This window comes from Euprymna scolopes, chromosome 27, assembly GCF_053919585.1.
Source record: "Euprymna scolopes isolate OS-2025 chromosome 27, ASM5391958v1, whole genome shotgun sequence".
Taxonomy (NCBI): Eukaryota; Metazoa; Mollusca; class Cephalopoda; order Sepiida; family Sepiolidae; genus Euprymna; species Euprymna scolopes.
The window spans coordinates 23,332,633-23,349,253 of NC_136508.1; the positions used below are offsets into that span (position 1 = coordinate 23,332,633).

At 35.2% G+C, this 16,621-nt stretch overlaps 1 protein-coding gene across 20 annotated transcripts in view; it reads left to right on the plus strand.

The window, feature by feature from the left end:
* The window catches only part of LOC145248789 (nephrin-like), a 482,982-nt gene that overhangs the window by 398,834 nt on the left and 67,527 nt on the right, over positions 1-16,621 (plus strand). For all 20 annotated transcript variants that reach the window (XR_013863396.1, XR_013863397.1, XR_013863398.1 and 17 more), the window contains 5 exons: positions 4,427-4,591; positions 4,717-5,028; positions 6,360-6,644; positions 10,371-10,649; positions 12,383-12,501. Coding sequence is in view for 16 of the 20 variants with exons in the window: in XM_080110432.1 (XP_079966558.1) it covers positions 4,427-4,591; positions 4,717-5,028; positions 6,360-6,644; positions 10,371-10,649; positions 12,383-12,501 (1,160 nt within the window). In the remaining 4 variants the exon portion in view is untranslated. The remainder of the gene's footprint in view (positions 1-4,426; positions 4,592-4,716; positions 5,029-6,359; positions 6,645-10,370; positions 10,650-12,382; positions 12,502-16,621) is intronic.

Below are 16,621 nucleotides of genomic sequence, written 5' to 3' on the forward strand. Positions count from 1 at the left end.
ATATAAGAATGTTTTTGTATATTAATTAATAATTTTTGTTAATTATGAATTAAATAAAGAAAGCATACCTTTCTTCTTTGAAATAAAATTCATACGAGAAGTCATATCAACGGTTGACAAAAGAAAATAAATCGACAACATACAGATACACACACATACAGACACATAGACATGCGCATACAGACGCATAGACACGCGCATGCAGACGCATAGACACGCGCATGCAGACGCACACATGCAGACACACACACACACACACATGCAGAGAACACGTCTGTTTATTTACATGATCAGATGAAGAGAGAGCACACATCATGCACTCGTTCTGATAACCAAATAAAGTGAGATAACTCTGAGTTACTACATGCTTAAATTACATGTCAGCATAAACCAGACAAGGGAAAGCAACTCTTCGCAGCATTAAACTATTATTGCAGTTAAAAAAAAAAAAAAGACAAAACTATCTTGCATAGATAATACCAACAGTTTTAACATTTTTCACGGTTGAATTTTGAAGTGAAATCAAGGTAAAATAGTGACGATAATAGTGTTTGTGATCCAATGGATCATGAGCTTTCTTGTGTTTGTGTATATCTATATTTTTAAATGGCTATATGTCTGTCTGTCCCCATATTTTCAAACTCTATCTTCTCCGAAACTAAAAATTGCAGAGCAGCACTAGGGGCCTAGGGGCCTCAAATGATTGGATTTTTTACGGGCCGTTCTTTTATGGGTCTTTAGTTAAAATTGTTTTAAGGAGTCCAGGATGGTAAAAAAATCGTTAAACATTTTGTATATTCATTTTTATTTACAACTTTTAATTGGTTTATATGCATATCACATTGGTACAGTGGTAACATCGTCAGTTTTGAATGCTAGAGTTTCAGTTTCAGCTGATGGCACCTAAATACTTTTTTTTTTTTTTTTTTGTGAAATCACAACATTATAATAATATATACGAAATCTGGACAAGTTAAAATATCATTTATTCATATAATATAAATGAATAAAAGCATTTTTTTCTGACTATATTGCATAATTTGACCTGAATTCTCGTGAATTCCCGGCAAGCATGGATTGGGCGAGACCGGCAATCATTGGTATCAGCCGAGCGTTGTTCAAATGTTGAAACGTAAACTCGACTTTTTATTTTATATTATTTTTTCTGTTGTAAAAGTAATTTTTAAGGTGATAGTAAGGGGGAGGGGCTTTTTATTCTCTGTTAGTCACTTATTTTTTTTTAATTGAATTTTTGGGAGTTTGATTACCCAAAGAAATAGTCCTATCTAAATGGAAGCAGACGACATTCGAATTGGAAGAAAGCGACTAATCCAACAAAAAAAAAAAAAATGCTGACAAATATATTTTCAAACTCGCCAAACAGAAAAATGACAGGCAAGAAAATAAATCTATACATGTTAGAAAAAGAAATGAAAACATCGATGCAGACAATCTCATATTGCCAGAAGAAATTGCTGTCCCCAAAAAATGAGGTGCAAAAACACAAATGTTTACTTAAAAAAGGATTGTGTGCAAAGGATGGTTTCTCCTGGAGATGTGCAAACGGACAGTGCCACCAAAAGAACTTGAGTTAACAACAATTTTTGAAAATAAAAAAAAAAATAAAAAAATACAGTTACAAAAAAGAAAACAAAACAAAAACTTGTACTTACACCTAACAATTATACGGTTAAAAAATCTTTTCTCGGAGATTAAAAACAAACTTTCTGTTGATAAATATTTTGCAAAAAACAAAATAAAAAAAATTTAAATACTAAAATGAAATAAACATTTTCATTTTTCAAGGTAGGTTTTTTTTTTTTTTTTTGTATTTTTTCCGGTTTGTTTTGTCTTTTTTAATTAGTCTGCGTCTGTTACAACGCTCGGCTGACACCGATGATTACCGGTCTCGTCCAATCCATGCTTGACGGGAATTCACGAGAATTCAGGTCAAATTATGCAAGAGTACCCATTGTTCATATAATTTAATGCTGCAGCATATTTTGAAATGTTCTACACACACAAATATATATATATAATCTTATGAATTCATAAGAGAATTTTTTTGTCCTTTTCAATAAAAACTTATGGATTTAGGAGTCTCTGAGTTTTGTCTTCAATGAAGCACGTGTAAGATATACCATATATCAAATAAAATAATGTGTATGATTTAAATAGACTTGTAGTATTTGAATTGCTTACAAATGATATATATGCTCTGTGAAATTCATTTTTATTGAGTTTGAATAGATCTGGCAATTTAAAAAAACATCTTTATTAAAAATACAGGGTGACCCCCAAAAAATAAATATGCTGCAGAACGGAGAAAAAAGGCCAAAAACCTTTGTTTTGATGTGATGTTTTGAATATAATAAACTAGCTATGACCAAAGTTTCATTTCATTCGGGAAAAACACTAAGAAACGGGGCCTAATTAGAGTTGGGGCCCGTTTTTTTTTGGGGGGGGAGTGGGTGAGTCGCCATGTATATACACACACACACATTAAAACTATATATAATATACTATTAAAAGGTGTGTGTATGTATGTATATATATATATATATATATATATAGTGTGTGTGGGCGCTAATTTACAAACAGCAGTAGGTATTCCTAATTTGCATATTTAATAGCTTTAATAAATTGACGTTCAGTTATATACATTTCTAGTTTGTATTGTCATATTTTATTATATGCAGTAGTTTCGCTAATATTATATAGTAATATAATAGTAATATTATTATACTTAATGATAAAACAATTTAACAAAAAATAGGATAACATTTAAAAAAAACCTTAAAATTTCAGTTTCATTATTTTTCAAGGGAGCTAATTTACATGAAAATTTCTATTTAGTCCTAACTAGCAGGAAGATTCAACGTTGTCCGGGATTAAATGATGATCAACAAATCCTTCCATACTTTTTATTGTCATTGGAATCAGTGAAATTGCCTATTTTTTTTATCCAATTGATTGATTGCCTACTTTAGTTAGGGATCCCCCACCCCCACCATATCTGCAGTACCAGGAGGAAGCTTTACATGCCTCTCTGCAGTGTCTTGTAGTCTACAATAAATTGTAGTCTACATTGCACTGTAGAATCTACTGTTGATTTTTTAAAATTATATGGAAGTAATGGCTTCACTTAAAGATTGAAATGCAAAAGTCAAGTATCATGGTTCAGTTGTGTTCTAAATAGAAACATTCATTTCAAATGTGCCCCTGCTTTATCAAAGAACCAACTATTGATTTTATGAAATTATTTTTGCATAATCACTTGAATTAAAGTTAAACGTACAAAAGTCAAGTACCATGGTTCAGTTGTGCTCTAAAAAATAAAACATTCATTCAAGTGTTGAAATTAATAAAAAAAGTTAGTTTTTTTTTTTTTTTTTTTTTAAATGAAAACTCATTCTTTTCTGTTGTCGGATTTCATTACAATAACGAAGAAGCACCTCTCTACCTTATTAAATATGCACCACTTTGAGGTCAAAGAATTTTTTTTCTATAGTTTAAATATTCAATTAAGACAACAGTGATCAGAAAAATACTAACTTTGTGGGTACTTGTTTTGTCAGTTTTTAGTTTTAGCCAGACATGATGTTCGTCCATCGTTTACGAAGATAAACATGATTATGCCATTGTTCCATTTAGAATTTTCTGTGAGTTTGAATATGGCTTGTTATACCCATTTGAGCTCTGAAATATTTCCCCCATGTTGGACACTAGTGGGATGATTCTGTATCAGATGTTGATTGCTCTGTCTTTTCTAATGTCACGTTTCCTCTTGCGTTCTTCATTGTTGTTCTGTAGTTGACCCACAACTTCTGCAATATCACGACTTGCGCATGAATTAGTTTCAAGTCAAGAGAACTTGTGCAGCATTGTCTAAATTCTCTCGCTTGGAAAACAATCTGAATCCAATTGTCAGACGTAATCAGGAGGACTTGAGATTGTTCCAAGTGCAAGAGTTGCTAGAAACTTTCCAGAGTTTGGTCAAAGTAACTACCTACGGAGCTCCACTCAGAATTTTCTTTCGGGGTTGTTTCCCTTAGATTAGACTGCCTTTTAGGACCGACGAGCTCAACCTAACCGGGTTTGGAATAGTTTTCCTTCTCTTAGTCATACAACCATACACAGTTAACTCCCTTTTCTATAATAGATAAGTATGTTATAGAAAAACGGACATTATCTTTCGTAATATAAGATTATCTAAATCCGTCACAGTTTATGAATTTTGGAATGAAATCAAAATATAATAATTTTAGTGATTGAGACCCAATAGGTCATGGGTACGTCATCTAGGGAACTGATAAATGTCAAAAAAATAACGAACATAATTAATTTTATTCATTATTCGTTTTGCGTATCTGTTAGATTTATCGGACACCTTCATCTCTTTCATGTCATAATGTTTCTCTTGCAGGCGGTAAACGATTAGATTCGGACTACAAAATTATTGGCAACATTGCCTCCGCAGACCTGTCCGTGATGATCATGCCAAAAGACAACAATGCCGTTTACGTGTGCAAAGCTACAAACAATGCGACAGTAAAACCGCTTGTTACAAAAGTTCGGCTGAAAGTCTATTGTAAGTATTCGTTAACTTTTCATAACGTTGATAAGAGATTCCCATATTTTTTTTTTTCTCCGTGAGATGAAGTGATTAACGCCAACAAATCCTGATTGAAAGATATTTTTTTTGTATAATTTCAGTTCCGCCTCTGTCTGTAAACATTACGACGAGTCCAAGGGTGGCGAAAGCTGATCAGAAATTTAGTCTCCGTTGTGAGTCTTCATCAAGTAACCCCGGAGCCGAAATAATTTGGTTACGAGATGGTCAGCAAATTATGAGCGCAAATGGAGCTGATGTGACTATTAGAAATGGTACTAATGGTGGAAAGGTCACTGTCAATGTGTTGGATATCATACCAACAGCGGAAGACCATTTAGTTGTCTATGGCTGCAGGGCGACTAACATCGCTTGGGATAAATCTGTTAATGATGGAATGACTCTTAATGTCTTGTGTGAGTTTTTTTTTTTTTCCTTTCGTATCTCCTCATTTCCTTTGTATTTTTGTTGACAAAGAAAAGGGGATAAATTAATAAAGGATCTTTATTATAAAAATTTGTTGGGATCCTTAAGTTTGGCTGCTAGAAAAAAGAATGTCTTCTGAACAGTTAATGGGATTTTTAAATAGTGAATATTTTTTTGGTTTACATTTCAACTGAAAACTATTAATTTAAAAAACGATTGTGGATTCAAATGATCTTTATTCTAAGAGGATATATGCTACTGCATGTTTATGTCCGTGGTATGTATGTGTGTATGGTATGCATGTGTGTGCGTGTAGGTGTGTAACTTGCATGCTAAGCCTCTCCCTTTCCTTCACTACTTGTTTAGCTTCACTCTGAGTCTTTATTTTTAACCTTCTTGAAGCTGCTTCCATGAAAGTTGGAAAGGAAATTACATAGAATCATTGTCCGCAATCCAAGTCACATGACTGATTTACAATTAAAGAATAATCTAGTGTTAATTAACCAATCGAAATGTGTCCTGTGTGAGTTATCGAAAGCAGGGACAGAAAAAGCTGATTAAACAGTGTTACAAACAAACAACATAATGCGATCTTGAACCAATCGTCCCGTTGCAGCAATTAGACACCCCTCCACACACACATATACATACATCGATACGGCTACAAAAAACTGCACGCATTTACAGATCGAAACTCATATAGCATCATCACCATATTTGGTTAGAAATTGATTTCCAAACTACTTCTAGCCAGGTCTTTATTTTTCCTTCTTTCAAATCGATTTTTATCACTTTCAAATAAAAAAAAAACATGCCTTGGATATTTTTAAATTTTGCACAAACATTAGTCATGATAAAAGTAAATTTTTGCCAGAACAGATTTTCCGGGATAGTTTTGGTTGCCTCCCCCTAAGGGTCATTATAGGGATGAAATTACCTCCAAAATTACCCCCCCCCAAGGAGTCATTATAGGGATAAAATTGCAATTTTATCAATAATCACTCCTTGAATTTTTTTAAATTTTGCACAAACATTAGTCATAGTGAAAGTTAATTTTTCACTCGTGGAGGAGGAGGGTGGGGGCCTTGCATGCTTGGTTTGTTCAATGGGAAGCCATTCTTCCAAAATACAACACTCTTCAAATTTAGCACTTTGTCTAATTACATAATTTAATGTTTATAATTATTTCAACTGATTTTTATCAGCCATTGCTAATTTTTGTTTTACCAGCTTTTAATCTCTTGTGTACAGATTTCTTTTTCATAAACAAGTACGACTTTTTCTCTATTCAAAGTTGAATTCATTTCTTTTTCTTCTGCAGTCAAGCCGACGTTTAGCAGTTTAACACCACGCAAAATTAGTATTCTTGAAGGGAATTGGAAATTAGTAAATTTTACTGCTCATGCCAATCCTCCCAAAGTCACATACAAATTATGGCGAGATGGTCAAGAGCTTGATCTACAGAATGCGTACAGTCACTTTCATCTCGATGAAAATGGTGTCCTCAACATCACAAAGGCCGAACAAAAATACAGTGGGGAATATCAAATGAAAGCAGTCAATGCAGAAGGGACTGCATTTTTCAATTTTACCCTTGAGATTCAATGTAAGTATCATTTTCTTTTTCTTTTTATATTTTTCCACTTGTTTTTTTTTGTTTTGTTTTTTTTTGTTTTGTTTTTTTTTGTTTGTTTTTTTTTGCTTTGTTTTTGTTTTTTGTTTTTTTGCTGTAGTTGTTTCTTTAAAAGTTTTTATTTTCAAATAGACGAGTGTGTGTGATCCTAAGCTGAAATATCACATGCAAAGATTCCAATTCTCACAACTTTTTTTATCATACAAGATTAGAGGCATCGGCCAACTTGTATTCAACTATTTTTCCACTACACCCCACGTGTACATAGCTACGCATTGATAATAGTTTGAAATGAGATTACACATGCGAGAGGCGCATGTAGCCATGGTTTTATCAACTTTGCTCTCTGGAGAGTTCGATATAAGGGGCATAACTGTGGTTATTACTGCAGAACGATCGCTAACAAAGTGTTGTGTAAAAGAGTTAAATAAAATCAAGGCAGAATATTAGTATAACCCAACAATAAAATTGTTGGGTTATACTAACGTGATGTACTTGCAATAACCCTTATCCCTGAATGGCTTCCGGGCCTTGATAAGTGGTGATCACTGTGTAAAAAAAAAAAAAAAAAAAAAAAAAAAAAAATACTAATATTCTGCCTTGATTTTATTTAACTCTTTTACTAGTGGACTTAGTTGTGTTTTTATTTCTATATATCACACCTACTTGCATATCATGTATAATAATCCCATTAACTTTGCATGCACCGGATTTTGCTAATGTGTAGGCAAAATGTTTGCATAAAGTTTTCTACCAAATATAATGAACTCTCCCGTCGATTTCGACGTATGAGATTCCGCCACAGCAACTAAGTTGCTCAGAAATCCACAGATGATTTGTTCATAGTGGTGAAGGCTTTGTGTAGAACCATTCACATTTTTGGTATTACTGCTAACCTTTGTCGGTGCAGATGACTGCCACAGGACAGAGTATACAGTAGACTGCAGGTTTTTACATAAGTTTCCTTCTCCTAAATGTAGGTCTTAATGAAGACTGGGGGGGGGGTACATCTCTCCCAGTGAATTAATGCGCCCTCAGATACCAACCTGGATATTTCTACGGCTGTGCGGTACATACAGCACCTAACCTTTCCAAGTGGTCACTCATCTGGTACTGGCGTAGCTCAATATTGCTTAACTTTGGTTATCTAGCAAGAACCAGTGTGTCAACGTGATTGTACCAAATATATATATATATGTATATAGTACTGAAATTAAGCTGAAAAATAAATTTTCAATGGTAAGGCAAGCTTATCTAAATAAAATAAAGTTCTACCCAGTTCAGAAGAGCAATAGAATAATTTAAGGAAATAAAGAGTAAAGTTTTTTTTTCCATATTCTCCTTTTTGTACTCCTTTTTAATGTGATAATCTAAAGTTCCTATGTAATTTTACTCTTTATTTTAACTTTTATATATATATATATATATATATATATAAATAAAATGAACTCATTTTTTCCCGTCTGATTTTGACATTAATAGGATTAAAAATCAAGATATTTCATGCAAATATAATATGCACAAACGGCAAAACAATATCTGAGGTGTGTTATAGGCTTATTATTTCTCAAATTCCTCGATAATCTTAGATTTCTATACTTTTTCTGCTGAGAAGTCACGGCCAAAATCGGTTAAGATCAATGGAAGTGGTAAAATATTTTCTCTAATAAATTCCTCCTCCCCCTGCCACCACTTAACACCGTTTGGGGATCGTTCACAAGGAACAGTTGAGAAGAGAACACCAGTTTGGCTTCGTAGTTCTTTCATGTGAAGTTATTTAAAATCACTAAACTAAGCTGCAGTGCTCTGTGGCGTAGTGGTTAGCGTGCTGGACAATTCACATTATATTTTCACGTTCGCGCCGACCTACCGTAGTCGTTTTTTTTTTTTTTTTTTTTTTTTTTTTTTTCCTAAACAACTGGAATAGACTTTTCTTGGTGGTCGAACTGTTAACGTTGCAGATGTTTTTTTTTTTTTGTTTTTTTGTTTTTTTCACACTTTATTTTCCTACTTTTACTCATGACTCCGGGTTTGATCCTTCCTACTTACCTACCATAACATTTTTTAAAACTCCCCCCCCCCCGTCCCGGAAACAAACACTCGGGCAACGCTGGATACCCCCGTTAGTATATAAATAAATGTGGTTAACAAAGAAATGAAAAGGTGAACAAATTATAAGACAGAAAACAAGTAGATTAAAATTTTGCTTCTTTGGCAAAATATTTTTCAAAGTAATAACAACGGTGATATTGTTAGAAATACAATCACTGCTATTGCTTTGAAAAAAAATTGTCACTGAAAAATCTGTCAATTAAAAAAGCAAATTATTAGTCTACTTGATGTTTCTTTTATTGTTTTTCCACTTTTCCATTTTTTTTTTCTATTTCAATACATATGAATGAGAACAAATCTTGATTCAAAACTGTTCCAATTAATTTAAAAGAAATTTTCCATTGTTATTCATCAATCGTTCTGTGGAGTAGAGCCAACTTTTTTTCACTGGTTCTAATTCAGAAATCTGGTGTTTAACACATCTTTATTGCTTGTGCAGTAGAACTCATTTTCAAATAAATGCATTTTTGGTAAAAAAAAATACTGTTACGCACCAATGTGTCATGTCGAAATCAGTATAGATTTCAAAAATCATAAAAATGATTTAGATCCGCTGGAACTTTTTTAAATTTTTTTATTATCTTTCATTTTTTTTTTATTATGTTTCATATATTTCTCTTAGCTTGTCTAACCATCTCACTTTCTCTCAAAAACAACTGGGCCAATCTGGCTGGAATTTGTATGGACCTTCATTTTGATAAGATGCAGCGAATAAGTATTATGGTATCCGTTTGATGACCCATTAAGGATAACTATACATTAGTATTTAATGCAAAAATGATCAAACTTAAACATATTCAACCATAAAAACGCTCATTCCAAGTCTATGGATTATAACTTTTTGACGTTTTTAAAGGACTAAAATGTGTAGTTAGGGTTAATTATACTTAGTTAATTATAGTTTTGTAATTATACTTAATTATAAGGTTAATATGGTTAGGGTTATTTTAAAGGACTAAAATTTCTAGTTATTATGATTCTTAATTCTTGGTGGTGGCGCACAAGTCTTTTTTTTTTTTTTAAATGTTTTAAATCCTTACTATATATTGTGTCCAATATAATATAATGTAATAAATGTGAACTATATATTGTGTCCAATATAATATAATAAATGTGAACTCTGCATTAATTAAAAAAAAAAAAAAAAAAAAGATACTAGCATTCCACAATTTTCTTTGAAATATCAGATTTTAATATCTTGTCAAAATTATAAATTGCAATTACCTCCCCTGGATTTTAAAAACTCTTAATTACAATAAAATAATGTATACTTCTGTAAATTTTATTTTTACTTGTAATTATTTTTCTACAAAATCATTTTTTGGAATTTTTATTAATTTCCATGTAATAGTGTTTTTTAACTAATATTTGTTTGAAATTATGCTACACAAGCACCATATCTTTAAATAAAAGTGCGTTTGGCAATTTTATTTAATTAGCAGGCTGTCCAGCATTGCCCAATTGTAAAATACACTTAAATATGATTTTTTAATTAATGTAATCTCAAAAGTTCAGTATCGCTATTTATTACAGCATTACTTTTTTTTATTCTATTGTTTTTTTGGTAATTTGTATTTTATATTGTAGATCCAGCCAGCATAACAAGCGTAACGACACCAATAATGAAAGATGAAGGTGGTATGGCCTATTTTGTTTGCAATGCTAAGGCAAACCCCAAGATTGACAACATGGTACGGTGGAGTCGGGATAATTATGATATGTCAAAGACCAGGCAGATGTATGACAATGGAACTTCTTATTTGACCGTTTATGAGTTATCTCGAACTGATACAGGAACGTTTACTTGCTCTGCATACAATGGTTTCGGAAAAGTAGTGACTAGAGTTGCTCAGCTCATAGTAAAATGTAAGTGGTTTGCTGACTTTTTTCTTTTTTGGTTAGTTGTTTTTGTTTTACGGCATAGCAACTCTTCAGGTTATTTAATGCCGAATCCAGTGATTATTTTTTTTAAGTCGATTTCTATTTAACCCATAGTTGGGACCCTAACAGGTACTACCAGCCCGGGTCAGATTGGACCTGGGAGCAATGGCAATTAAAGGGTAGCTCCACACTCCCCAAAGCTCGCAAGCTGGGGTTTCACCATCGGATAAAGCTTAAGGTCATATCCAGGACCTTTTTTTTTTTTTTTGTTTTACGCCTGACAGTAAAGTATTGCCTCAAAAGGTGTAGTATATTTTGCAATATAAAAAGAAAAAAGATATTAAAATTGAAGTAGATGGGCCACAGTGCAGTTTTTAAAACCAGCTGCATGTTGATTGGTTAGTTCTTTAACCAATCGGTTGGTTCATTTTTTTTTTTTTTTTTTTTTTTACAGGATATTTCATTCTTAAAAGAGAGCTGTTTTCTTTTCTTAGATTGAAGGAGTAAATGTATGAGAGAGAGTTATCTCTCAAAGTCTTATGATCACTAGTTAAATTTTATCAGTTTTTGAAAACATTGCAGGCAAAGATGCTTGCAGATCTCTCTTCTCAAAATCCCTTAACCTTACTATTTCAGGAGAAGTGTCCGTCTGTTGTTCTTTTCATATTTTTACTCCTGTAACAGCAGCCTTTGTACTCAGAAAATGGAATTCATCTATCCTTGTTTAAAATTACACTACCAGTTTCAAGATATTCAATTTCTTTACCCTATTTCAATAATTTTAGGGGTTTTCTTCCATGTAAAAGGAGGGAGGAGTGGCTATTATATTACACTGTTATAATTATCAATGAATCTTTTCTTTCTAATATTTTCTTGTATACCGTGGTCTTTCACTCGACAATGATCACGAACCTTGATGTTGTTTGCTATGGATTTATCTTTTATCTTCTCAACTCAAAACACAAAAAAAAAAACTTTTTCTGAAAATATTAGTTGCATTCTGAGGGTGTGTGTGTGACACCATTGTGGGGAAACTACTCTTTTAATGTTAACATCCATATCTTTCTGATGAGGTCGAGTTCATCAGGTGATATCAACTCATCTTGATCTCCCAGAGCCCTCCTGATCTTATCAGAGCCACAATCCGGTTTCAACTATGTCAAACTGGGAACTCTCAACTCTCATTGTCATCAACTCTATACTGTCCTCAATTCTGTTGTGAAGACTGTCGTAAAACTCATTGGCAATCCTAAAACTAACTCTAAATATATCTCTGGTCCTTTTGTTTGCCACATCCTCACTAACAATCCCATTCAGTTTCCTTTGTCTACTTTGGTAAACAACTTCCTCTTCATTATTCTGCCGATAAACCCATTTCGTATACTTTTGTTGCATTAATAATCTTATCTTCTCACACTATGTTATACTTTTCTCTCCCACTTCTCAACACTTGGGGAGAGGGGAAGAATGCCAGTATTATACCATTTCCATATTCTAGTTTTGATATATTTTGTAACTTATTTTTTTACAATTAACATTTTTTGTAGACAAATCCTATTTCAATTCATGTAAATTAATAGAAGTAAAATGATTCCCGGTCAACACCGTGTAGGGACAACTAGTATTTCAATATTCTGATTTTGTTAAATGTTGATTTTTTTTTTTAATTATTTTGATGTTGTCCATTAAATGTCTCTTGTCTTCAACTCTTATTCCAGATCCTCCACAAATCGATAAAGCCCCCAAATATGCCAAAGCCGCAAGCGATAACGGAGGAACAGCTATTTTGCTCTGTCGTGCTGATGGCGCACCTATTGTCACTTTTACGTGGTCTAAAGTAAGTTCTGAATATTTAATGCCTTCATAGCATATGTTCGTTTGAATTAAAGTTGATGTCCAATGCTAAAGGAATATTAATAAGTTGAATCCAGAGTAATGCAGGAATTATTGGAAACTAGCAGGGCAATCTGGCATCACCTGGGATGCTAATTTAGATAATTTCATAAATTATGGGAAATAGTAAAAAGAACCTAAATCTGCTTAATGTTCTAATATGAAACGTCTGCAGAGTTTTTTTTTTTAAACTTCTGAATCATCGCGCAGTGTTACATCACTATTTATGTTTTACATTTGTAACGTTGTTGTTACATACAAATAAGCAGAAAGAAAGAAATAAAAGTTCGAATTTGCCTTTTTTCTTTAACAAAAGTTTTTATTTCCGTTATTTTTGGCAATATTTAAAAACAAATCTCTCACTGTCACTTGTCCATTTTAGCCTGGCACTCGTTTCTCTTTCTTTCGACCATAAGCTGGGCCCAGCCGGCCCATTCTCGTCTTTGATTTCACACATCCATTCTCTTTGACGCCCACTTTGCTTCTGCCCTAAGCATCTGGTGTATTCTCCTTTTTTTTCTTTTTTACACACGCTTCCTAATATCTACTTTTTTTGGCTGCTCTTCGCAAGACAGCCGTCCTTTGCTGCTGCTGATATTTTCCCATGCGCTCATATGCACTACGGTACACATTTATTTGAATGGAATTTGCTCTAGCGAACTCGTACCACTTGTGCCCCCTTGAACGTAACTACTTCGACTAACCTAACAAGTAACAAAATCGTACCCCTTCACTCCAAAAATCCCTAGATGCTGGAAAGCCTTCTATTCTAATAGTTTCTTTGTTCAAACTGCTAGACTTTGAAATTCTCTCCTCACGGCACAATTACGTTGACACACCGATTCTTGCCAGATCAGCGAAATTAAGCAACGTTAAGCCTAGCCAGTACCAGATGGGTGACTATTTGGGAAGGCTAGGCACTGTATGTATCTTCTGGGAAGGTTGGGCGTGGGGCTAGCACCCTCACCCTGTAAAAAGAACTCCTTGCTACAAAAGCATCTACAAAAAGTTGTAGATGGCCTGAGCCCCTCCAGGGGCTCAAGAGCTATGGATGGATGGATGGACTGATATGCGGAAGTTTAAATGTGATGTAAAGGCATCTTGCTACATAGTTCCCTGCAGAGATGATCCCCAAATAGTAGCCAGTTACGTCCAAGTGGAACTGTGCTTTGTCCGGGGTGAATGAGAGTATAAATAATTATGTGCCTCAAATGATTCTTGAATACTATCAGGTTTTAAGGGCTTCCAAGAATGAAATTCTAATTCATTTTTCCTATAATATTAAAGTTAAATTTCCCTGTATATACATATGTGTAATACGAGAAAAATAATGTCACCCATTGAGTGCAGATTGTGTGATAAAATGTCTGTAGATATTTCATTTTTTCATATCATAGCTGTAAATGTTGTTAAATGCCTGGTTGTCGCTCATAAGCTTGTAAGCAAATATCAGTAGTTAAAAATTGGTATGAACCTCCGATTTTGTGCAGCATGTGAGTGTGATCCGGGGCAACAAAGAAAAACAACAGCTAATACGTTTCATATGCTGGTGGGTCTTGTGGAATAATGAGATTTCTCATTACCTCGGATGCAATGAGATGCTGCCAGCTTGAATAAAGAGACTTTTTTTTTTTTTTTTTTTTTCAGATACTGGATGAATTGGGATTTGTGATCTTGCACAACAGTGTGACGATATTAACCACATAAGTTTTAAAAAGAAAGTACAGAATAGTTAAAAGCAGAATAGTTAACAATTATTTAATCACAAATTAGATTGTTTGAATTCGGTTAAGGGGGTGTTAAATATATTAGTATAGATAAAATACAAAATTACTCTTTCTGCTCACAGTATCTCTTTGTGACAATAGGTTAATTAACTAGCATTACTACCTCTCATGATATTTCCTTTTGTTTATTATTCTAATCTTTTTACTTTCTTTATTACTTTACACGGTTAATAAAAGAGTGATAGAAGCGAGAGTAATAAATACTGTATAAAATAAGGACAGGCAACATACATTGAGAGTGATATAGATTTAGTTAGAGATGATCACTTGGTGAGTTAATTGTAAATTGCGACTGCACTCACCAGACAAGCATCAAAATCTCACCCCTTCAGTGTCGTTCCATAGATCGCAGAAATCCTTCTGTTTCTTATCGCAGAAATCCTTCTGTTTCTTCCCTCAAACTGTTATACTTTGAAATTCTTTCCTTGTTTCTAGTTTTCTTGACTGTTGATAGCATACAGAAATCTAAATGTAATTGCTGCTCAACTCCCTACATAGTTTCTGTGTAGAGATAGTCCCAAATAGAAGTCCCTTACCTCCAAGTGACAATATGCCTTGTCTGACATGAATATCAGTGTAAAAAAAAAATGGAAGTTTGCTTAAACGTAACTCAATGTTTTAGTATTTATTTGCATGATTAAAATATATTATAAAAAGTCTTAGGAAAACAAACATTCGTTATCTCAGCTATGCTATAATTATGAAATTGGACCCAAACATTTAAGCTGACGTCAAACTTTGATTCTTACTAGCCAATTTTCACTCATTATTTTATTGGTAATATCATAACATACTTTGCTATAATTTTCTCCCTTTTTTTCTCCCTTTTTCTTTCCCCTTTTCTTCCTCTTTCCCCTTTTCTTCCTCTTTCCCCTTTTCTTCCTCTTTCCCCTTTTCTTCCTCTTTCCCCTTTTCTTCCTCTTTCCCCTTTTCTTCCTCTTTCCCCTTTTCTTCCTCTTTCCCCGGCCCTGTCGGTGGGGCATTAGAATACGCCAACTGCTCCCCTGCAGAGGGTAAAAGTCCCTCAATGGGGGTCCTGGATATGACCTTAAACTATATCCAGTGGTGAGGCCCCAGCTTGTGGGCTTTGGGGAGTGTGGAGCCACCCTTTAATTACCATTGCTCCCAGGCCCACTCTGACCCAGAGTGGTAGTACTTGTTAGGGTCCCAACTATGGGTTAAATAGAAACCAACGTGAAAACAACAAATATATTCTATTAAAAATATTTTTCTTCAAAATCTTTGGATTTGGCATTAAATAATCCGAAAAGGGTTGATATGCCGTAAAACAAAAACAATCAACCAAATCCTCTTTCCCCTCTTCTTCCTCTTTCCCCTCTCTCTCTTCCCTTTCCCCTCTTCTTCCTCTTTCCCCTCTTCTTCCTCTTTCCCCTCTTCTTCCTCTTTCCCCTCTTCTTCCTCTTCCCCTCTTCTTCCTCTTCTTCCTCTTTTCCCCCCCTCTTCTTCCTCTTTCCCCCCCCCTCTTCCTCCTCTTTCCCCCCCTCTTCCTCCTCTTTCCCCCCCTCTTCCTCCTCTTTCCCCCCCTCTTCCCTCTTTCCCCCCTCTTCCTCCTCTTTCCCCCCCTCTTCCTCCTCTTTCCCCCCCTCTTCCTCCTCTTTCCCCCCCTCTTCCTCCTCTTTCCCCCCTCTTCCTCCTCTTCCCCCCCTCTTCCTCCTCTTTCCCCCCCTCTTCCTCCTCTTTCCCTCTTCCCTCTTCCCCCCCTCTTCCTCCTCTTTCCCCCCCTCTTCCTCCTCTTTCCCCCCCTCTTCCTCCTCTTCCCCCCCCCTCTTCCTCCTCTTTCCCCCCCTCTTCCTCCTCTTTCCCCCCCCCCTCTTCCTCCTCTTTCCCCCCCCCCTCTTCCTCCTCTTTCCCCCCTATTCCTCCTCTTCCCCCCCCCCTCTCTTCCTCCTCTCCCCCCCCCCCTCTTCCTCCTCTTTCCCCCCCCCTCTTCCTCCTCTTTCCCCCCCCCCTCTTCCTCCTCTTTCCCCCCTCTTCCTCCTCTTTCCCCCCCTCTTCCTCCTCTTTCCCCCCCCTCTTCCTCCTCTTCCCCCCCCCTCTTCCTCCTCTTCCCCCCCCCTCTTCCTCCTCTTCCCCCCCCTCTTCCTCCTCTTTCCCCCCCCTCTTCCTCCTCTTTCCCCCCCCTCTTCCTCCTCTTTCCCCCCCCCTCTTCCTCCTCTTTCCCCCCCCCTCTTCCTCCTCTTTCCCCCCCCTCTTCCTCCTCTTTCCCCCCCCCTCTTCCTCCTCTTTCCCCCCCTCTTCCTCCTCTTCCCCCCCTCT